The 25452-nt window shown below is 37.7% G+C and overlaps 1 protein-coding gene across 2 annotated transcripts in view; it reads left to right on the top strand.

Moving 5' to 3' along the window:
* LOC131683094 (TGF-beta receptor type-1) overlaps positions 1 to 25452 on the top strand; it is a 179702-nt gene that overhangs the window by 56537 nt on the left and 97713 nt on the right. For both annotated transcript variants that reach the window (XM_058964912.1, XM_058964911.1), the window contains exons 2-3: positions 17040 to 17357; positions 18296 to 18410. In XM_058964912.1, the coding sequence (XP_058820895.1) occupies positions 17040 to 17357; positions 18296 to 18410 (433 nt within the window). The remainder of the gene's footprint in view (positions 1 to 17039; positions 17358 to 18295; positions 18411 to 25452) is intronic.

The raw sequence follows: 25452 nt of genomic DNA, 5'->3' as shown, positions 1-25452 counted from the left end.
TAGATCCATGCATGAAAAACTCGTATCGGGGATGACACCATCGATCTGAACGTTGTGGGCGGGTATGTAGACGCGGTAGTCCTTTATAGAATACTAATCGTCAGTAATGTCATTTGCTTGCTTTAGACAAGATAGCACGATTCTTTCAAGACTTTCAAGATATATGCTACTCAGTAGATGATCTTTGGATCGAAAGAATATCAGATATGGTCCGACTGAGTTCAATGTGTATGGCTTAAAACGGGAAGTCGGAGTCTTCGATAACGAATCTTGTTCGAAATATACTTTACCATCAGTCTAAATAGTCTGCAAAGTGAAAACTTTAAGAATACGGAGGAAGAAACTGAAACTATGGAGGATGTAAGAAATTGAAAGACAAGTCAGCGTATAGTAAAGTAAACATGTGGTTACCTATCTTAACACTATGTATGGCTGAATGCTACCGATTTTATTAGAAAATAGCAATAAGTATGTGTTGTACTTCTAAGAACAATAGATCATAAATAAAAACAGTATTAAGACTGGTAATTCAAATCTAACGATAAGCACCTTAATCAACAATCCCTCAATTAGGTTATAGTTCCTAAAAATTGTCTTCTCAGTATACTGGTCTTTATATACAATTCGGTCTACTGAATAGAGTCAACTGTTTACAATTCAAGGTATGTGACGGGAATTTACATCCGAAATAAATATTATGGTGGTGGAAAAAAATTCAAATAAATTCTCCGTTTTTTGTGTATTGTAGAGGTGGGTTGAATTCACCAATAAATTGTCTGATCAGTAAACCGATCTGTACGAACTGTCTCCCGGAAGTGGAGCTCTACTTAAAATTTCGCAAAACTTTAGTGTTCTGTTGGTGCTCCATATCCATATTGATAGCTTTTCCCGAAATAGGCTAGGCAATTTCGGTTTTCCGCGTCGCTTTCGAATGATTTTCCGAAAATTAGCATCCGAATTTCTTTGTAAACGATAAACGTACTTAGTAATTGAGTAGCACATGCTTAAAATTTCACCGACTGATGTGTTAATTCTGTTCAATTTTCCATTGCTTTATTTCGTCCTCTATGCACATTGCTTAAGGCAATAATAAGCTTGGGGTCTGAAAAATGGTGTCAATCGCAATTTTTTTTTGTAATTTTCTTTTACTGAGGAAACAGAAAGCTGCATTGTATTAAACATCTCATATAATTAATTACGGAGATATGGTTTCTGTTGGGGAAGTTAGTTGGCGGAACTTTTTCGCAGGTGTTCCCAATGGTGTTTGTTTGGTGAGAATTCCTCTGACGAAACCTATTTCATCCTACCTGACTCTTCGAGTCAAAGCAAATTTTGTTCAATAAACTCAAAAAACGTGAAAATTTAAGATTGCATAATGCCAGGCGTTTGGCTCCCGAGCCAAAAGACAAGAGTTCGTTTTCGCTTTCTCGTCAGCAAATCTGAGCCTCTGTGCTTGCTTCCCGGGACATCACTCGGGACAAGTCAGTTGCTTTGAACGTTCACATGTGTCGTGTGAACTGTTTGGAATTTTTTGTGTCTAACTAGTGCTAATTTGGGTACTAGTTTAGATACATCGTCTAACTAGACACCCAGATGGTGCTAGTTACTGACGAGATGAATTCGAAACACAAAAAATAAAACTTAACTCAAAAAACGGTCACGCTGGATTCGCATCGAGTACAAAACCCTACGTGCCAATTTTCTTATCAGACGTCGCAACACGAAAAACCATACACTAAAGTTAAATTAAAAAATTGATCTACTGCAACGTTAAACGCTGCTAAACAAATAATTGCGCATCAGAAAGTAACAAACACTTCTTCAACAATGACTGTAGCTAAGGGACCATTCATAAATTACGTAACGCTTTTAGGGGGGGAGGGGGTACGACAAGTTGTGACAAGTTGTGACATAGGGGGGAGGGGGTGTTAACTAGATCGTTACGTAACATGTTTTCATCGAAGAAAAAACATTTTTTTCTTGGAATTTGTTACGTAACAGGGGAGGGGGGGATGGAAAAATTTGTGACAATTTGTTACATAGGGGGAGGGAGGGGTCAATATTGGGCAATTTTTGCGTTACGTAATTTATGAATGGTCCCTACTGCCTCCAAATCAATAACCAGCACAATCAATAAATAAGTCAAAGCCGATCAAGCCGGATACACAATATTGACTCTTAAGAACAATAAATCAACAGAAACATCGGACCATGAATAACGAAATGGAGTAGCGACGACAACAATACGAGAGAATGGAGACTGATGGAGTTATAATGGATAACGTAGTTATGATTCACCGCCAACAAAAAAAAATATGAAAACGCAGCAGAAAACTGCGTAAAGGGAATCCATCAGAGGAGAAATAAATGTTGATTTACTTTCAGTTTCAGAGATTCACGGCTCAGTCAAGCCAACGCATTGAGTCATCCAAATAAATTCATATATAAAAATGCCACTACGTTCACCAATTTTATTTCACTTGCTTAAAACCCTAGCGTGTTGTTAGCCGGGTTGGTTTCCGTTTAGGACGCTAAGCTCATGAGAGCGTTCAAATCTTCATCTGCTTTAAAACTAATAAAATTGTCATAAAATAAGTCAGGATAAGCGTGCTATGTATACACTACACAGCAAAAAAAAATCTTGTAACTTTACGTTTTGCCAGATGCACATAAAAGGAGCGTCCCACTTCACATAAATTCACATTTAATTGCATGTAAAAATGCGAGTTGTTCGGCTTTTTCTAGGTCATTCAGTCTAAGTTTTACATCAAAAGAGTCACAATCTTTAATTTTACATATCAGAACATGTAAAATCCTACGATCAGACAGAAAAATATGTCGCTACGTTGTTTACATCAAATGTAATTTTCATTTTTTTCTAAGAGTGTATGTTAGGTTAGACTTTCGGACCTCTAATTAGAACCGACACGTTCCAGTTCTATTGTTCATAAACCCTTACTAGGTCCGAATTGGCCCAGTTCCCCCTACATAATACGAGTTATATTTTGGTTAGAAAATTTTACTTCAACCTGTGACCACATAGAGGACGCCAACACTAACTTTTCATAGAAGAGAGATAGAATATAAAAATGTTTGGAAGAATTACTGCAAAATGCTTGTTCTACATCTTTGTAGAAGATACCAAATTCCATTCTCTCTCGGTTGACAAGTTATCGTTGGTGCCCTCTATGCGGTATCATGTGGAACTAAACTGTTTGAACCAAAACATGACTCGTATTATTTACAATAATTTTTCTGAACATGCTATTGAGCTTAATCTAACGGGTGCGCGACGTTAGGCATAAAAACGTTAGGCATAGTACTTAGGCATAATGGACGTTAGGCATAATGGACGATAGGCATAATTCACAAAAATATAAAAATAATCGAAAGGCTTTCGTTTTTATAGAGATTTCGCTTGTTTTTTCAGATTAGAAAAAAAGGACGCTTTGCTATACCATACCTTCGCATAACTTTAGCGAGAGACTCCAATTACCATGCGAGATGTTTAACCCTTGCAAATGTACTTTTTTATTATTTTTCTGTAGAGGAGGTGAAGAAAATATCCCTTTATTTAAGTGAACAGTTTTGGTACAAGCACATTTCAAGCCTCTTAGATTTGTTACTAATATAGTTGCATCCAAATATAAAAACAAAATAATGAACAGACATTAAGTTTTGGATCCTATGGAAACTGGCAGTGTCATGTACAGGATCAACATTAGGCTACGGATTCTACGTTTGTGATATCTTTTTCGTTTCGGTAACTCGTCACAGTACAGGATTAAACTTTATCTCATATCAAAGAGATTCCGTAGTTCTATTTGTGATGGCCTTGAAAATACAATCATTGTGCTTAAGAATATTCTTTCACAGTGCTGGAAGCTGCTCAAAATTTACCTTCCGGTGCTCAACACAATTCTGCTAGAAAATTTTCAATATTGTTTATGCTAGGAAAGGATAGTCGAAGCCGGTCCAAATTCATGCGTTTTATTAGTTTTCAACAATAATGTAAAATAATGAAGATATATTAAAATTTAATTTATCAACGCTAACTGTAAATATCTCTTGTAGTACTGCTCCAGCAGAGTTATATCAGACTAATAGAAATAACTTCAGTTCTAAGTTCTAATAGTACCAGTTACTGGTCTTACTTGTTTTTTTTAGTAAATTATGCCTAAATCAAAAGTTTTAGCATGTTAAAAACCAGTTTTAATCCACCTAGCGGTGCAATTGTGCCTTTCTCATTTCTCTAAACTATGGCACGGAGGCTTTTTATGTTCAACATAATTGTGGAAATGTCCATTACATTCTTAGTACACTTTGCACTTATACACAATGGCATGCCAGCCACGAACTTGATGAGCTACATTACGACGGTGAAACACTTGAAACAAAAAAATATCATACTCCATTAGCCTAATCAGCATTAGATCAATGTTATCTGCTTGCTAACTCATTTTGTCATGCGGGGGTGGGTATGTGAGGAGGGCGAAAGTACCATGAACGAACGACTCCCCAGCTTAAATTGGTATGCTTTGTGATACAGTGGTGGTTTAAAGATGATGGGGTTGAAAGGGAGGGGTTTGAGGGCTGGATGGGGTGGTGGTCTGAGGGGTGATTTAAAGAGATTTTTAAAGGAGTGAACAGTAGAGAGGGGGGGGGGTGTAACCCCTCTCCGTAAACCATCAACTACGCCCCTTTTAAAATCCAGAAATCTTATGCGAGTCGAAAAAAAATTGGCCGGGATTAGCTTAACGTTTTTTAGAGTGATTGCATAACCTTTCTATATGAGAAAGGCAAAAATGTGCCAAAATCCAAAAAAGTGAACCGTCGTTAAATTTTTTTTCCAGTTTGCATCAAATCTCGACGTTTCATGCACCTTGAACACATTTGGCATCAAAAATAAAAATTCTATTTTTAATTTTTCCTATAGTTTATATGAGAAATTCAATAGCAGCCGATGGGAAGGTTGCACCTTTCATTTGAGACTAAGTTTGGGCAAATCGGTCCAGCCATCTCTGAGAAAAATGAGTGACATTATTTGACACGTACGCACATACATACACACACATACACACACACACATAGATGCACACATACACACACATACAGACTTTTTTCCGATCTCGACGAACTGAGTCGAATGGGATATGACACTCGGCCCTCCGGGCCGGGATTAGGTTGACGTTTTTCAGAGTGATTGCATAACCTTTATATATGAGAAAGGCAAAAAGGTTGTTTACAAAAATAATGGGCATGAAGGGGTTGATGTGCGTTATTCATACATTAATACAAAATAGACCGATTTTAAACAAGAGTATTAGCATATTTTAGAGATGTGCAATTTTCTTATTCGTTCATTCGATGTGCATTCGTTCTAAATCTTTTAATTGAGTTAAGTTTTTTAGGGTATTTACAATGGAATAAAATGTTGATCGAGTTCTATCAGCTTTCCAGAGTAATTCTACAACCCGATGCTGTCACCACCAAAAAGTTATTTTCGTAAAGGATACTTCAACATGATAATTTTTGCCTAACGTCCATTATGCCAATCGTCCATTATGCCTAACGTCTATTATGTCAAACGTCTTTATGCCTAACGTCCATTATGCCTAATGTACGCATGCCAAACGTCCGTATGCCTAACGTATTTATGCCTAATAGGGTACGCCCAAATCTAACCATTATTTGATTACACAGAAATATTTAGTTCGTGAGAATCGAGTACTGATACACAACCATGCACTGCTAGGCCCTATGTAAAACTGACTCAGACATCACTTCGCTAAAAGTTTAATAACTTCTTTTAAAAAGTCGGATTGACTAGTAGTCTTCAACAAAGTTGTAGACAATTAAACTTTCTTTCTTATTTTCACTTACAGTGATAATACGACGCATGCAGTGCCACTTAGTGGTGAAAATGCCATCTAGTAAGTTTCCTCCATGTAAATTGTCGAAAAATCCCATTCAAACTTCAGATACGTTGGTCCGGTAGCTAGACTTGTTTGATTTGCTTCAAATTTGGTGAAAGTACTCTTGGTGGCACTAGGAATCGACTCATGGGTGGGCCGATAGGGGTCATTTTTTTTGTTGTCATTTTCTTATATTGATATGAACAATATAAATATATTTTATTGTTCAACTTAAAGAACATGGCATAAATAGCGGTTCTAATTACAGGTCCGAAAGTCTAACCTAACAGCGACAACAACTAGTTTCGGTAGTCGAGTGCCTGTAATGACGTGCCACCAAAGTTGCGAAAGCCTGTCATACGACTCCAACAGTCAGTTATCCCTCTCTTTTTCGGGATTAGTGGCCAGTACGGACATAGATAGATCAGGTACCATACCCGCAGGTTTGTTTCCGCAACCGTAACCATTTCCCGGGTTACTGTACAATGTGTGGGGTACAGTCAACCACATCGATTCCTCAATACCCCCGGGCGTATGTTTATCAATGGAGGCATTGGCGGTGGTCATTTTACACATCCACTTACTCTTCCCGGTCGTACAGCGAACGCCACTGCAGCCGACGGGGGACCGCCAGTGCTAGGGAACCCAGTTCCAGAGCTTTCAAGGTTGTACGATCCAGTTCGTCTTTCTCAAGCGACACCCATTCAGCAACAATTGATGGCAAGACAGGATATGCCAAACGACCTCCAGCCTTTTAGGGGAGACCCAGAGGATTGGCCTCTATTCTATAGCGCTTATGTGAACTCGACAGCAGCGTGTGGTTATTCGGACGTCGGTCGTCCCAGCGTGTGTACCTCAGGTTTTGTCTACGCTTTACATGCTCTACGGACGACCCGAACTAATCACCCAAACACTGCTGAACAAAGTTCGTGAGTCCCCGGCCCCATAGTCGGACCGACTGGATACACTTATATCGTTTGGGATGACCTTTCAGAATCTTGGCGACCATTTGGAATCCTGAGGACAGCTGGTGCACCTGTTTCGTTTCTTTTCGTTTTTTTATTTACGTGACTTTAAAAATTTTCATTCGTCACGTAGGTGCACCTGTGCAACCCTGTTCTACTTCAGGAACTGATGGAGAAGATCCCGGTGCAGATGCGCATGGATTGGGCGCTGCACAGTGGCGTAACTAGATCAAATCCATGGCCAAAATTATTTCGAATATTTTTAAGTTTTTTTATACGATAACAAATGATGAAAAATGGTTTTTCATGGTTTTGACAATTTATTACGAAAATATTAAACCTCCTTGCAGTGTGATGCAAGTAATCTATCAGTTTGAGGAAACCTCGCATTGAGATTTAGTCTATTTCAACTGTTTTCATAAATTAAAACATTTTGTTTCAAGTTAATATGTTTATTTTGCTTTTCTAATTTTCTTAAAGTAGAATAAATATTCAAGTTTCTGTAAACTCGGTAATAGAAATCTATCCAAGTGATTATCGTATTTAATCTGGATTATTCACGTTAACACTTGCAATCCGGAGACAAGGAACTGGAATGAGAAGATTGCATAATTTGTTTGATTCTTCGCTTACGTTTCCAAGGCAACTTGTATACGTTACGTTTCATATAGCAAGGTTGGTGGAAGTTATATTTCACACTCTTTTATATGGCTATCGTGGTCAAATTAGCTCAATTTGGTTAATGGACGCAATCTAACAAAAAATAATATGGGGGACTCAATCAAATCATTCTTGCCATATAAGCTTGAGCTTGAGCTTGTGCGACCACCCCTGGCCGCTAGTCCGTTATCGATCTGGACTAGCTGAAGTTGCACAGGGAATAAGTAGATAATTATGCTTGGGAGTAGTGAAACATTTTTCAATGTGCAACTCCTGGTAATCCCAAATTGGTTATTGATCAATACCGGCGCCGGCCAGGCCCTAACGTAGATCGCGGGAGGAAAGTGAAGGAATGGTTAGTCCGATAGTTGCTTTTGCTAGAGGCCGCACTACTGCGCACTCCACAAGTATCACAAGTATTCTCCTTTTAACAGATTTACCCGACATTGCCCGACAAGGTACTTTTTCTACTAATGAATATGCGGAAAATTGATAAAAGTGAGCACTTTTATAAAACCTACCCAAAAATAACAAAGAAAAGCTAAAATTGACCCCAACTGACTGTAGTTGCTGGAGTTTGCTATGAAAAGCACGATTTTGATTTATATATTGACTTTGGGTAATTAGTTTTTGAACAATCTGAAAAATTTAGGGATAATGGCTTTCAAGCTAATAAAATGTATAAAAAAATCACTGATTTTAAATAATTGCATACAAAAATTATCAAGCGAATACAATTTTTTTAAGCAAAACGTTAGAGTATGTTTCGAAGAACAATTTAAGCTGAAAGTATGGACAAATAAACAAAAACAATATTTTTTCTATTTTGGCCAAGATTTGAAGTTAGTTACGCCTCTGTGCGCTGTATAAACGTCAGTTCGTCGCCGTTATTTGTAGCCTACATGTCCACACTGGTGGTTGCGGCTTCGGATGTTACGGTCATTGCTGATTGTAAGTAGTCACGATCGGGAAAAATGAACGTGTTAAAGAAAGGAACTTCTTAAATACGCATTCACCGAGCGAGTCTCCAAAAGAGCCCGAGGAAAAAAATGTGCCTGCACTGGTGCTATGCTTGGTATGTAATGATTATTGTTCGAAAATCAAACTGAAAAGAAAGCCAAGGTAAACACTAAAGGGACGCAAAACTGAGAATCTGCTAAGGGCGCCACTAGACCACGCTACGGCCTTGAATGTTCATTACCGAAAAGGAAAAAATGGATGTAGCCTATTTGTGCAATAAGGGCACAAGACCTAACTAAAAATTAAGTTGGATTTTTGTGTTTCGAATTCATCGCGTCACATGACGCCTTTTTCCCTTTTTTATTAACGATTATTGAGTCAATTTTTAACTACTGTAACGGCATTTAATTAGCAAGGGACTGGAAGGTGTGAAGTATATTTTTCAATATTAAGAGCTATAGTACTCGAGGAAGAGCAAAGAGTTGAAGGACAAAGTTTAGAATAGGGTCATATGAGCAAGCTTAGAATTTCCCGGCGACTTACTTAACCCTTTGTCTTCTACCGCATGAGCAGAGAAGAGAAGTACCACTTAGAACAAAAAAAATCACGAAAGTTTTCACAAAAGCGAATCGGATTTGTTGCTGGTTTTCCTTGCTTTGATGTGAGAGTGCACCCGTATGACGTTTCAACTAGTATAAATTTTAAGACTGGCTCGTATAAATCATTCCAGGCAGTACGGTCGAGCTTCGCTAAAGCGTACAGTAAATAACAGAAAATGTATTATTGCATTTCGTATCATAGATTTTACTTTTCTGATTGATATTATGCTTATTGCTGTATATTATCATTGAACGCTCGTTTTCTAAAACGACATTATCTGTTATTTTTGCGGGGCGTCCAAACAATCATCCAGTTTCAACGGAATGTTCTCTAATTACCTGGTCCGACGGGAAAGCTTTTATTAATTTGGCACATTAAAGAGCAACTCGTAAGGAACCTTTACTAAGCAACACATGATTGCAGAGCCCTCTTTCTAAGTAGTGGAACGTGATCTTCCGCATGGATGGTGGATTTTTCCATTTGTCATAATTTGTCGTCAAAATATTACTTGTGATAATTAAGCTGAAGAAGTAAACTTTTTTGAATTCCAATCCAATGCAGTGAAAGCTAATGTAAGTACTTAAAGTCACAAGAGCACTTATCACATAGAGACCATTCATAAATTACGTAACGCAAAAATTGCCCAAAATTGACTCCCCCCTCCCCACATGTAACAAATTGTCACAAATTTCTCCATCCCCCCCTCCCCTATTACGTAACAAATTCCCAGAAATTTTTTTTTCTTCGGTGAAAACATGTTACGTAACGATCTAGCTAACTCCCCCTCCCCCCTATGTCACAACTTGTTGTACCACCTCCCCCCCTAAAAGCGTTACGTAATGTATGAATGGTCCCATATTAGGCAATCCAATGGAAGATTTTGTCGTGACAATTCAATTGTGTTAAAAAATATTTGTAATTTTGCGAACAAGAAAATAAAAAAAGTTCGATCATACGTCAGCTGCATCAGAACAAATCGATTAATGACCCAATTAACGTATAAAATCCCGCCATCGTCGGAACAGCATTTGAGTTGTTTTCTCTAACTGTCTAACTATTTTTAATTTTTTTTTAGAAAAATTCTTTAACTTGGCTGCTGAGTAACTGATAAATAATAATTTTAACTTGGCTGCTGAGTAACTGATAAATTCTTGGTACGCAGATCTGAAAAGTGTGTAACAGCGTTGTCACAAGTACAGATTTATCTAGAAAGGTAAAGGTTTAGTTTCGAGTATTTTTGGTACAGATTCTGTACGATACGGATAACATATTTTTGTAAAAAAGTGCAGATTTTTTTTAACATGACATATAAAATAATTTAACACTGCGATGAATACCAGTAAACAGGTTGTAAATGTTGAGTTAGACCGCTGACAGAATGATGGCGAGAAACTGAACTGGAGCTAGCACTGGCATTAGGATGCGGGATTCGAGAAACTTGCTTGCAGCAAATCAAAGGATTGATGTCACAGTACCGTACAGTACCGGGAGAAACTGGAAGTACTTCTCATTTTCTACTTCTAGTAGCAAACCGAATTAAAAATTAGCAAGTTTTTTTTTGTTCCTGTTTGCTACGGAGCAGCTAGGAGCAAGAAGCGTGTATTGAAACAAACCTAATGAAAGCCGAGTGGATCTGCGCGGATTGCTTGCGTTTATTGTAATAGGCCGCTTGCAGAGTGGCGGCGAGAAACTGTGTAGGGGCTGGTACTGACAGTAGGATGCGAGATGCTAGAAACCTGCTTGCAGCCTACCCGGATAGAATTTTACAATAGCATTTACCCTACAAACAATCATAAAACAATAAATATTATAGTTTCTACTGTTTTAACATGGTTCGACGCAGCGTTCTCGCAGTAGATTTACAATAAAATTTCTGCAGATCCGCTCGGCTTTCACTTTGACATCATCCCTTTGGTTTGCAGCAAGCAGGGTTCTCGCATTATAATGTCAGCTTAGCTTCTCGCCGCCACTCTGTAAGCACCCATAGAGTACTTGACAATCTGTAACTGTATTAGTGTGTTCAACGATTTGTTTTCCTCCACCTTAAGGACGCTGAATCCTTCTGGATGAAGGCTCGACACGTCAATAGTTTGTTTACCATTTATCTGTCAGTGTCATTCCAATCGAGCACGAGACCTGTCAATGTCATTCCAATCGAGCAGAAGACTTGTCAAATGTTGCAATCTGATGAATGAATTTTGGAAAGTATTGTGATAGTGAGTTAAAATTTTGAATAAATTTCTGTTTCGAATCTCTAAGGCAAGGTAAAACACAACTTTTATCGTTACAGTGCGTTCTAAAAGTTGCATCAACCATTGCAGCTATCCGCAATGTTGTTATTTTCTGGTAAACCACCAAATCGGACCCATTCCGCACGAAGGTCGTAGTTTACCAGGAAGCGAAAAAAACCAATATTTTTAAAACCGGCGGTAGTTTTATTGGTACAAAACTTCACACAGCACTTCATGATGAAGAAATTATCGACGTTGCAACTCTGCGGTGCTAGTTTGCGGAAAATAATGTTGCCAAACCATTTTTTTTAGTTGGGATAAGATGGCGAATCTTTAGTCGAGTTCAGTAATTCAGCATCTTTACTCCACCTGTCATAAGTGGAGAAAAACAAATCGAAAATAGCTTTTCGGTCGGAATATTTTCATGATGGATCGCCCCACATAAATGTGTACCATATGCCAACCATTGCATCAATCGTTTCAAAACCATTTTCAATATGGTTCGTTCAACAAAAGATTAACCATTGCCTAGTATCATATCGAACATAACCAGTGTCGTTTTTCCATACTCGACCATACAAACAACGGGTTGTTAAGAACAGTCACCATACCAAAATGTGCTGTTTTCCATATACATTTTGACAACATACCATTCAAGAACCATACAGATTATAGTGGCATGCATATTTTAGGTCTAGTGATGGATAAAATATAAGCTGGAGAAAAAAATCTCTCCCCCTTCACATTTCAATTCTATCGATTGATGAAATATTATTTTGCACTCCCCGTATAAATAAATAGCATTCCAGAAATCTTCGGAACCATTTCCAAACTATTCGTATAATGCTCACCATATTCGGTATACTACTGATATATTTCATCATTATAATTTAATAATTTGGTAGTATAACAGACCATACCCATTTTAGTTACCATTTCCAATACCTTCCGTGTATCCTATATTGAAGATTTCTATACTACATTGTCCTTTGGCGCCAGAGGTTAATATTGCTCTGGTGGGCTTTGTTATTCGTATATCTGTTTACCACGCTCCAAAAATCTGTAGTTTAAGATGGTCAAAAATCCTCGTCTAACAATATTACGGAGATAGCTCAATTGGATAAAGTGTCAGTCCACTTAGTGTCAACGAAGCATTCTTCAGAAGATGGCGATCCGCATAAATGTGTACCATATGCCAACCATTGCACCAATCGTTTCAAAACCATTTTCAATATAATTCGTTCAACAATAGATTCACCATTAACCAACGGAAGGTATTGGAAATGATAACTAAAATGGGTATGGTAGTAAAACAGTTAAATTATAATGATGAAATATATCAGTAGTATTCCGAATATGGTGAGCATTATACGAATAGTTTGGAAATGGTTCCGAAGATTTCTGGAATGCTATTTATTTATACGGGTTCTAACTAATCAGTATTGTACGTATCTGGAATAAGTTTTACGGCGGCGTAGATCATGACAACACCATTGAAAAAAATACTTTAAGCGAGCTACTTCAAATGTTTAAATTGACTGACAGTTTTATATATGACAGTTGGTGGAAAACAAACCTCCAATTAGTTTGTGTGTGAAATGATTTGCATAGAACTCTATAGGCTTCATTTGATTTGCTGAATCCAGGTTTGCCACATCTCGCATCCAAATGTTAGTACAAGCCACAGACAGAGTTGCCACATTCACAAATTTTTCTTTAATGTCACAGATTTATTAAACAATTAGGCAATCTATGAGACGTGTTGCTGATTATTTCTTGATTCTTTCTTCTGACGTTACTCCGCACTGCTGGGCACAATGTCCGACAAAACCGTTGATTCTATCCAACATCCAACGAATCTGAACTAATGAAAGATGTTTGTCTGACGGGTTTTTCTGTTCGCAGGAGTAAAGCAAATCAAACTTGTTGACAAAACCCACCACTGAGTTGCCAATCAAACGTCTCATAGATTGCCAAATATTTGGTCGCAGCTTCTTTTATTCAGCAGACAGATTTTTAACATTTTTATGAAAATTTCACCGATTTCCGCTGATTTTTGGAAATATTTCAATTTTTCATATTTTTTTTTGGAAATTTTACACAGATCTTCCTTGTGTTTAAAGCAAAACAGATGGCTAAAAGATTTTCTAGACTGAAACACAGCTTCCAATGTGGCCCTGGCCGCAGCTCAGCTTGGGCTGAAAACAAAATTACAACGAGAATTTGAACTGGAGCTGATTTTGAAATTATCCAGTTAAATACTCTGGAATTTTGACTGATTTTTGGCGAAATTTTATCGCAAATGAAATAACTGATAACTGATTTTTGGTTTTTCGCAGCCAAATATCAGCATCAGCACCAACTCAGTATATTACTATCTCGAATGAAAAATAATTATATAAAATAATTTTGTTTGTCATTGTGTTAGTACAGAATACGAAAAATTTTCAACTTCCAGTGCAGATTTAATTGTGGCAACACTGAGTAGTCAGACCGATTGTCGTTTGCATTTTTCATACGAATTAATCCGCTGAGGTTTTCGAGCCTATCATGGTTTACAGACCTTGGTGACATTTTCTAAAAATTGAAATGCGACGTTAAATCCTTGAAAAGGTACTCATGAGAATTTATACAAAGCAGCCTTTAATATTAAAGATTGAAAATAATTAAAAACTAATTTCCTCTACTTTTATTAGGACCAAAAAACTTATATCGAATCCTGGAAAAGGAAAATGGTTGGCTATCAAAATGCTGTTTGTGTTTAAATTTAATATCCTTATGTGGTGGTTCTCAAAAGAAAGGACATACAATAACCCTTGGGAAGATATACATTGAAAATCTTTCTTGGTCAGTGCACTAAGAATGAACTATGCAGTTAAAAGTTTCGATATTTAAACGTAAATATATGCTTACAAACTTCTACATTAAAACTTTCGTTTTTCGATGGAAAAGGATAGGTTAATATTTAAAGTAAAATATCCGTTTGTAACCCAAAAACGCAGTCAATGTTTGAAAGATGGGTTAATTATTGCATGACAATTTTTATTTGGAAGAACATATTCTGACCACTTGTCGGATTATCGGGGATGAATTTGCTAGACATTTTATACCAGTAACCTCGTATAATTTTTAACTAATGTGTTGATTAACAGTGTATTTTGCAGGGCTTCGACACCACGTGCCGCTAGTGATTTTAAAAAGAATTGTGAGAAGTTTTGATTTCGAGTGGCCCTTCTCTTCTCTGGCATGAGTCATGATATTTTGGCATTTGAAATGCGAATCAGCTGGAAGTTTTCCGTGCCTTAACTTTTTATTGGTTCCAACGGCATGACGGTACTAAGTTACTTTACGCTTGTCCGGACATGCCGCAGACTCAGGTGATTCGCAATTCAAATGACCCTATCCCACGATTTTCTAAACTTCTTCCTTCAACTCCTCGAATACTATGGCTCTTAATATTGAAAAATATACTTCACACCTTCCAGTGCGTTACTAATTGAATGCCGTTACAATATATGATGCCTGTTTGAATAAAGTGCCTAACTAGTGCTAATTTGGGTACTAGCGTAACTACATCGTCTTACTTGGCCCCAAGTTGGTGCTAATTACTGACGAGATGAATTTGAATTTGAAATACAAAAATCCAACTTAATTCTACAAAAACGATGTTTTCGAATGATAGTTCTCCTTATGAATATTTTCGCTCAATTTTTAAGAAATATTGACGTGATTCTGGATATATTACTCGGTTCCAGGACTAGTTCTACTGTTTGTTTGAAAATTTGACTGATAGTTTTCGTTATATAAGACATTCGTGTGTATGGATTACTGAGTTGATGCAAGTTTGAATGCATGCTGTGGCATTTCTGTACTAAAACGTCGATGACTAGAGATTCTTCAGTTATCAACCGGTTGATTACTATCTTTCCTTCGTTAAAGTAAGTATAACATGCTCAATCTCAATAGAAATCACTTTAGGTTTTCCGCAAGGATGCCACTAAACACCACTGATATTTGTTTTATCCATTAACGATATTGATTTAGTAAGGGTTACTATATACCAAAATGTTACTATATATAAATGTTTTAACACTCTCACCACCATGCCTCAAAAAAGTCGGTACGGTATTTTCAAATCGCTATATCTCAGCAGTCGCTTGACCAATTTGAACAATTTTGGTATCAATGGATTTTTTGGACACTTTAGATTAATTTGAAACAGTTTGAATTTAAATTTGACCACAATTGATCTTTCTACGACAAAAAAGTCGGAGCAAGTGCTACAAAAAATTGGAAATTTCCAATATTTGTGAAGAACTTAAAATCTATCGCGATGACCTACGCATATTATTATGTTAAACACTTTGGATTGATGTAGGCAACCAATTTCTAGCAGATTGTTCATAATTTCTTATGAAAGGAACTACAATATCTTCACAAAATTGCATACAATACAGAAAATGACACTTTTCGGAAATATTTCAAATTTCATAGCGATGACACGCATATATTATACTGTCAAAATGTTCGTATATATGTGAGTGACAATTTTCATGAGCATTGTTCATAGGTTTTAATTCAATGAACTACAATATCTTCACAAAATCACATATTTTACAGAACATTTCTGTATTTTCCATTGTAACTTGAAATTTTCACAATGAATATCGCATTTCATTATATCAAAATGTTTGCATTTATGTGTTAGACGTATTTTCAGAACATTATTCATAGTTTTATAATCACTGAACTACAATATCTTCACAAAATCACGTATTCCATAGAACATTTCTTTATTTTCCATTGTAGCTTGAAATTTTCACAATGAATATCGCATTTATGATGCTAAAATATTCTTATTTACGAAACAGGCAAGTTTCCAAAACATTGTTTTTAGTTTTAAATTCAATGAACTACAATGTTTTCACAAAATCACGTATTTTACAGAACATTTCTTTATTTTCCATTGTAACTTGAAACTTTCACGATGAATATCGCATTTAAAATGCTAAAATATTCTTATGTATTAAAAACTTGCGAAAGAGTACTTTCTGGTTGAATATGGTGAGCACGTGCCCACCTCATGCCTCGCTTTGAAACCTCCAGGGACCTTGCATACAATTATTGAAGATTTAAACGTCCAGAGATGGTAAAGCTTTAAAGTTGAATCGTTTCATATCCCTAGGTATCTTCCCCAACGGCAATAGTGCTTTTTTAACTACATTTGCATAAATTATGAGAAATGTTGATTGAAAATTTTCGATAAGTGTTAATATCTTGGAAACTAAATTGTACCGACAACTGTATCAACGGTTCTTTGTCATAATTACTAATGGAATAATTTGAACTTTTCTTGCCCAATGGCTTGACTCGTGTTAATTTCGGTATTCAAAGGTTAGCATGATAGACAAAAGAACGTCGGCGTGGTAGATAAAAGGTTACACTATATCATTTCTGGTAGAGAATGTAGCCTCGATAGGGTTGAGCACATTTAAGCTGCTTTGCAAAAATTGTTGACCCGTGAAATGAGAATTGATGCGCTTAAAATTACCGATCCGATTCAGAATTCCTTTGCGTTCTCGCCAAATAAAGAAATCGCACTCATTAAGCAAAACTGTACTCCAAAGCAAAACAAACCCCGTATCGAAATAAAACCTCGCTAATCTCTCAATTTAATTTCTCGTTTCACCCCCCGCCCGTTCTCGCAGCCTCTCGAATCATTCGGCACACCAACAGCAAACGTAGCAGTAGTGGCAGTCTTAACGATTACGGTACCGGTGGCAGTAGTGATTCGGCGGCGATGGGAGGATCCTTGTACAAGGAGCAGCAGCAGCAGCACATCAACGGAAAGTATATCTCAAATTCGAATGAAAACAGCGCCGCTGTTGCTGGCGAAGGCGATGACAACGCAGCAGGCAGCAGCAGCAGCAACTCTGGAGCAGCGCCGTCGTCAGCGTCGTCTTCGTCGTCACTGTCGCATAATTCGCCGCAAACATTGACGCTGACGGCGGATAAAAATAAAACGAGTAAGTTTGTATGTTTTCCTTTGGTTTTAAGTGGTTTTTGGTAATGAAGCATTCTGGGGACGGGGTCAGGGTCTTAGGGGGAGGTTGGTTGGCAGTGTTTTTTTCTTGTTTTATTATGGTTGCGGCCATAACAACCAACGTTAGGATTGTACAGCGTTGACGTTTGGGTTTTTAATAGATGTTAACAAGTATACTAGAATTTATTCAGTTGAAAATCAACAAGTCAAATATGTATATGAAAAATCTCCCACAGAATTTCGTGACTCAACTCGCAGTCGTTTTCCGTAAAGTAACCAAAATTTCATCTAGTCATTGTAAAGAATCTGATTAAACCCATGCAGTCTCGAAACAACTCAACGAACTTGTCCGATTTCGCCTTAATTGCACTGTTTGGCACATCTTGACAACTTAATGAACTAACTCGTTCCCGTCAGGTCGTCACTTGATGTGGAAAACTTCCGACTGCTAAGCGCAAAGGGTTGTGTGCATCGACGTTAGCATGGCTAAATTTTCATTAGCGGATTTTTTTCTTTGTGGCAGGAACCCCTATTTATATGGACATTAGTTCATTTATTTGAAGTTTCAGTGGAACCTCGAAATTTTTTGAACTCATCTGAATAGTAAAACATTTTCTGAGGAAAGTAAAGTTTTCAAGTCACACTAATGCTCATTCCAAGCAGGCGTGGGAGATTTTTCTTAGCGACATCGGGTGAAAAAAAATCCCAAAAAAACCCATCCCATGCGCACCCGCGTGCTTTTCCCACCTTAGCGGAACCAAGTGATTCTAAATTAAAAGCCATAAATTTAAGACGCTCGGAAGCGGTCTCCGGCAACATGTGTTTGCATTGCTATAGTATCCATTTTTCTCCACTGCCTCTGTGTTTAAGTATGTATTTCTCTTTCACCAGCTATTTTTTCCGTTTAATTTATTGTTGCAGAATTATTAAAATGTCACTGTGACATTTGTAAGGACCAGAACTACGTGTGCGAAACAGATGGATTGTGTTTTACCTCCCTTTCGCTGGAGCACGGCGTCTACAAGTACTCCTACAGGTATGTTACCGCCTTCGTTCGTCTGCTTGGACCATCAAGCAACATTTGTAGTCATCGTCTTTCTCCGGAACTCACAGGTGTTCCGGGATTGCGTGTGTGGGGAGGGAATCTTATAAATTGCGTATTATTCAGCTCATCACATATATTTCGCTTTCATTCATTGCCATCTTTAGTTAGAAGGTATAGAACAACAAATACGTTATCACACCTGGGTGTGAATAGGAATTAGCTTGTGTGACAAGTTTCGTTCAAGGTGGAACACTTTCAAAACTGGATTCTTGTGCGAGATTTGCGATGATGCCAGTCGGTTCTGCTTCGGTCAATTCGGATCTGGTTAGCATTCCCCACCTTTATTTTTTTTTTTTTTGGTTCTATTTCAGGAGGTCAACGGACTTGTCTCGGTGAGAAGAAAGGGTCGGCTTTAATTAAATTTCGTTATTACGTCGGTGCAAATTCTAGGCACGATTCCATTGTTACTGCGAGGGATAGAATTCTGCATGGTTTCGATGTCTTGGCGTGAAGAGTTCTGAGACTTGTTCGGCATGACCCGGCTGAGGTAGATGCTGAACGGTTTGTTAGAATGTTAATGTTCGTTTCATTGTTTCATTAGTGAAGTTTAAAGGGTAAAAGCAATCTGGTTCAACTTCTAGTTGAATCTGATGGACAATATCTTTAGCTGATGCTTAAAGGAAGTTCCAGTTTTCTCTTCTTTTGGTTCGAATAACACCTTGCAATGTGAGATACGTGGTTTATGTAATATTCTGAAACTGTTAAGTTATCATTTAAGTCACCAAAAATGTCGAGAAACGAAATCGAATAATCCTTGCCTTAGCCTAACTTCCCATCTATAATTGTATACATTGAATATAAAAGCAATTCTCTGCAATCAAATTTTCCCGCAATTGGAAAAATTATAAACAATATGGATTAACCTTCAAAAAGGCACGTTTAAGGTTAAAAGTGTCGGTAAAATTTAATCTACTTTTTGACACCTCTCGGTATGTAACTTGAGAAACCGGAAACGTTCAATAATTGTAAACTACCCTGAACTCTGAGACCCTTTCCTTTTACGAGGCTCAATACCCTTTCAACAAGCTGTTTTTCTGTTTGGTTATCGTCGACACATAATGAATAATTTACGGTAATTGAATAATGTTCATTGCTAGTCGAATTTCAGTTCAACGATAAGCTACCAGCAAGTGCGGGGTCTACTCCGAAGACCACGACCTGTTTCAGGTTCTCTACTGAGCATAACTTGGGCTGGTCTCTCTTCCGGTATTCGCACTACATATCCAGTCTACTGTTGTCTGTCGTGTGCCTTCCAATGCACAGAGGTCTAGAACGTAAATGTAGCAGGAATTTTAACGTTTTTACTTGTTCACGACATTCAATTTTTCAGAGATTACTAAGTAGGGAAAGTTTTGAAAATTTTAGAGCCATAGTGCTCAAGTGAGAGTAAGGAATTTGAACTATACAAATCGGAAAACTAAAAGTGGCAGGGTCGTTAGAAACAGGCTTAAAATCTTACTGACTAATCTTTTGTCTTCTATTGGCAGTAGTCGAGCTTAGGCAGTGTTACTACGAATTGCTCAAGTCTACCAACATGTCTTACGGTAAAAACAGACTTGTCCTTCTTTACCATGAGAATCGCCCACATATACTTTTTACTAAAAATAAACTTTTTTTCGAGTAAATATTGTATTTGCTATTTTTTGGTGATCTATACCATAAAGCATGCTATTTCATATGACAGCAACGGTATTTAATGTTAAGTGCCCTAATCGAAGATATTGTCTTTTGAAAAAGTTATATTTTTGTATAAAAGTTCTCATTTTAGTACTATGGCTCTAGAATTCTCATAATTTTCCCTAATAAGGAATCTCTTGCTAATTAAATGTTGTTAAAAAGTAAAAAAGTGTGACTACATTAGTCAAAATAAAAAAATGAAAAAAGAAATTTTAAGTTTTTGCTATAACTAAATGACTTAGCCTTACAATATGTATATAAAAGTTTTTGTACTTTGCACGGCCCTTCTTTTCGTTTAAACAGAAGCTAGAGTAGTTCTAATTTTAGGAAGATTTAAAATAGTACTTTATAACGGCTCAAGATAGAGCTTGACTGTCTTCGATGAAGTTGTAGAACAACACATTTTAGACAAATTAGCTGAAGACACTCAAACTCTATCCATTGAACGAGAAATCCAAATGTAAGCTTTAGAGTGTTTCTTAAAAATCTGATTTATATGTATAACTTTTGTAGTTATTTTACACTAAAGTACCCTTTGGACAACTTGAAGATTCTTTTAGGGCGCATGATTTGCCTTGAACTCCAACTACTAAGCTTTTTTCGTTTCGAAGCTATGAAAACTTTTATACAAAAATATAACTTTTTCAAATAGCAAAATCTTCGATTAGGGCACTTTACATTAAATACCATTGCTGTCATATGAAATAGCATGCTTTGTGGTATAGATCACCAAAAAATGGCAAATACAATATTATTAGTAAAAAGTATATATAAATTTCTAACGAAAATATCTGAAAGTATTTCTAGTCATCTTAAAAAAATCAAATCCGTAAAAGTTTAAATCATTGTTTAAGAAACACCCCATTTTTTTGGTAAATTTCTTGTATGATGAAAAAAACAAGACATATAGGTCCAATGTTTCTACTGTACCGTCTAGTATTGAACGCAGAATTTCTCTCTCAATCGCGCTAAGTACTCGATACTCTGTATCCTTCAACATCTTAGTTGACTATTTAAACCAAAGAAAGTGCAATTGTCAGCTGCATCACGCATTTTTACCTTACGGTCATTATCGATATCATATGGCACTAGTGTTCTAAGATATATGAAATCGTCAACAACCTCGTATCGTACTCTATCGGTTTCCACCCCGGAACCATCACAGTTTGGATTGTCTCGTTTCTACCGGCTAGTATTTACCTTGTCGTGCCAGAATTTATAGTTAGTCCGATTCTTGAAATCTTCCTTTTAAAAGGCAAACATGCCACTTCCACTGCTCTGCGATCAACGTCAATGATTGCGATGTCGTCCGTGAAACCAAGAAGCATGTGAGGTCTCGCGATGATGGTTCCGTTCTTTTGCACATCAGATCTTCGTATCGCAGTTTCGAGCGCTATGTTGAATAATAGATTAGAGGTAGTATCGTCCTGCTTCCATCCATCTAACGTCACCAACGAGTCGGATGTGTCTCCGGCTATTTTGACGCTTGGTTTGGTCCATTCAGTGTCGTATGAATCTGCTTAATAAGTTTTGTCGGACAACCGTGTATCAGCATTGTTTACCACAGTTCGTTTCGTAACACTAAACCGTACGTCGCCTTGAAATCCACGAACAGATAATGAGTACGCAAGTTTTGTTCCCGGAATGTATCCATGATTTGTCGCTTTGGTATTCGCTGGCAAAGGATTCAGCCAATGAGGGCGACAGATTACCTTGTAGGCGTAATTGAGGATCGTTATGCCTTGGTAGTGATTACACACGAGTTTGTGGCCCCTCTTGAAGACAGAGGCAATGAAATCAATTCGAATTAATTCTTCCATCCAAATCATCCCGACCACGCGGTGGATTGCTTCGTGCAGTTAGTCACTCTCGATTTTCAGAAGGTCGGCCGAAATTCCTTTTCATCCTAACGGCCTTACCGTTTTTCTCACTTCATCCAGTGTAGGCGGACAGCTTTTCCATCATTCCATGTGCAAAGATACCTACATTCAGAAATAATCCGGTTCGAATGATGTGTACGCTCATTGAAAATATCTCAAAATTAAGTGCCACTAAATTTAATAATCAAGAAGTGAATTATCCTCGTTTACTCAGTATTGAGTGTGGGATGATGCCAATGGTTCCATCTTGCTGTAAATTTGCGAATATATTTCAATTCAAAAAATTGCGAAATAACTGAAACATCAATAACTATCATGGAAATACTACATTAGGTGCTGTCTCGAACCTGTCAGAAATGATGATTTCAGACTCACTATCAGTAGTACCTAAGCGACGATCAATATGACTTTACGTCATGCTGTTCGACAGCGTCAAATTTACTATGTCCAATTTCATACACAACAGAGAGTAAGGAACATCGCGCTCAAACCGATGTTTTTACACCGATTTGTCTTCCACTTCCTTGAGGTGAATCACGATATTGCAGTCGCAAAAATGAATAGATTGGGGTTCAACGAAACTGTTCTTCAATGGATCCAGTTGATCGTACCTTAGGAACCGAGAGATTGAAGATTGTCAAACGCTCACATTAACTTCTAAGTCAGGAATACCTCAAGGAAGCCATTCGGATCCGTTAATCTTTCGGTTGTACTTCAATGATGTGCATATTATGCTAAATACTGACTCCGTGCTTTTCTTTCATGGACGATTTCAAAATATTTGGTCTGATCCGTTTAGTTTTCAGATTTAGATTTCAGATTTCTCCAACATCAAGCTCAGGCTTTCGATGATTGGTTTAGTACGAACTGCATGTGTGAAAATTGGAAAAAGTGCGTGGTGATTTCATTTTCGAAGAAAGACTCGATTTCCTTCAACTAACGTCTTCTACTAGTAGAAATAGAAACAGTCATCCATATGAAGGATCTGAAAGTGATTTTGGATTCGCAACTTACGTGTGAACAACACGTCTCCTATGAAGATGGTAAGACGTTTCGTGCGCTGGGATGCATCTTTATGACAGCCAAAAGCTTAATGGATGTTTGTTGTCTCAAATCGCTGTAGTGTTATTTGGAATTCAGCTCCGAGTTTTGGAGCTCAAACAATAATAACGGAGTTGACAGAATCGAGTCCGTGCATCGACGCCTTTTACGTTTCGCATTCCGTAGATGGCAGTGAAGAGATCCTTTCCGAATCTCGAGTTATAAAAATCTGAGTCAACTGCTTTATCTGGAACCCCTGCATGTTCGAATCAATACTGAAGCCATATCGTGAATATGAAATACGTACTTATCATTTGTTTGTGGACTTCTAGGCGGCGCACGATTTTGCGAAATGAAATGAATAGTCGAAGCAAGTACTTGAAGATGGCTTTCCTACAAAACTAATTAAGCTGATTCACATGGCGCCGAATGGGGTGCGATACGAAGATCTGGCGTGAAAAGAAATGGAACCGCCGTGAAAATAGATCCCTTTTTTAGAACCAACGACATCGACATTATTGGAGTCGACCGTAGGGGAGTAGGGGAAGAAACGTGTGTGCCTTTCAGAAGGAAGACTGCGAAAATCGGACTGACTGATAAAACTACTAGAGAGCTGATCTCTATTCTATACTGACCCTGACGATTCCTAATCGCTAAGCTGGAAAAAAAACTTGGCTACACGACTATAATCTGTCACTGGCTTCGATCGTATCTTGTCCATTGTCATGTTGCTCTTTGTAATTGCACTTTTAAATCTGATTGCTTTTCGAACAGCTCCGGAGTTCCTCAGGGAAGTACACTTGGACCACTGCTATTTTCACTGTTTGTCAACGACGTTATGGCTGTGGTTCACTAGGAGGTCGATAACTGTCTATTTTTTTTAATCACACAAAACCAGACTAGATGCCATGTGTTATCCGACGGGTTGAAGTATCTCAAGCAAGAATAGATCCACTGTGTCCTGTTCCCATGTCGTGAGAGGCAACTGAAAACTGAATTCCTCAAGTCAAGATTTTTTTCGTCGATGAGTTCATATATCTTGGACATATAATGGAGATGTTGGCCGCGATGTAGAAATACATGATGCGGATATGAAAAGGATTTTCTATGGTTAGTGTTAGCTTACTACAGTTTCGTAACCTGCGGACGCGACATAAACTTGCTCTATACAAATTGCTGTTATTCTGTATGGTCACGAGAGGTGATCAAATGCCTAGTGTATTTAAGAGAAGAATTCTGCCATCAGTACTTGGAATGGTACACACGTATGAACCACGAATTCTACCATGCTGGTATCGGAAGGCTCACATAGCACGGTAAACTACAATGAGTTGGGCATTAGGCGCAAATGCGTGAAGAAAGACCAACTAAAAATATGTTCAGCAAAGAACGTGGTAGAGGTATGATCAACTTCGGGACAGTTTGGCGGCCCAAATTAGGAAAACCTAGAGGTCTACAATACCTTCGGTGATGAACACCAGAATTCTTCGACCACGATAACGATAATGATAAACAAAATTGAATGATTTGGTACTTATTGTCGAAAACAGATTCACTAATGTTGTGATGAATTTTGGAGTAAACATTTCCTTAATATAAGTCCAGGAGTTTGCGTTTCGAGGTTATCGCTACAGAACAATGGCATTTGACTATGGCATCAGACAGACGCTAGTCCAAAATTGGCAAAACTGTTTGGGAACACACTAAACGACATATGGCTTATGATACCCATTAGGGAATAATTCCTTAAGTTTTGCTTTTTTTGTGTTTCGAATTCATCTCGTCAGTAACTAGCACCATCTGGGTGTCTAGTTAGACGATGTATCTAAACTAGTACCCAAATTAGCACTAGTTAGACACAAAAAATTCCAAACAGTTCACACGACATATGTGAACGCCTAAAGCCACATGTCCCGAGTGATGTCCCGGGAAGCAAATATAGCTCTGGTTTGCTGAAGAGAAAGTATTCGAACAGCTCCGGAGTTCATCAAGGACGTACACTTGGATCACTACCATTTTCGCTTTTTGTCAAAGACCTTCTGGCTGTGGTCCACTACGAGGTCGATAACTGTCTATTATCTTTTAACCGGGCAAAACCAGCCTAGATGCTATATGGTAGCCGTCGGGTTAATGTATCTCAGACAAGAATAGATCCACTGGGTCCTGTTCCCATGTCGCGATAGGTAACTGAAAATTAAATTCCTCAAGTCAATGTGTTTCTCCATGCCGAGGACTGAATAGCTATCGGGACTTAAATATGTTAGTCGCACCTGAAGTGTTATGGGCTTTACCATAACCGTGTCAAGGAAATTTCTGATACAGTGGACGTTTGTTTCTTCAAATGATGGTCATGTCCCTAATAGCCTTTTCGGGGT

The sequence above is a fragment of the Topomyia yanbarensis genome, chromosome 2 (genome assembly GCF_030247195.1).
Source record: "Topomyia yanbarensis strain Yona2022 chromosome 2, ASM3024719v1, whole genome shotgun sequence".
In the NCBI taxonomy this organism is placed as follows: Eukaryota; Metazoa; Arthropoda; class Insecta; order Diptera; family Culicidae; genus Topomyia; species Topomyia yanbarensis.
The sequence above is the reverse complement of the archived record's forward strand: the minus strand, read 5'-3'. Positions and strand labels throughout refer to the sequence as shown.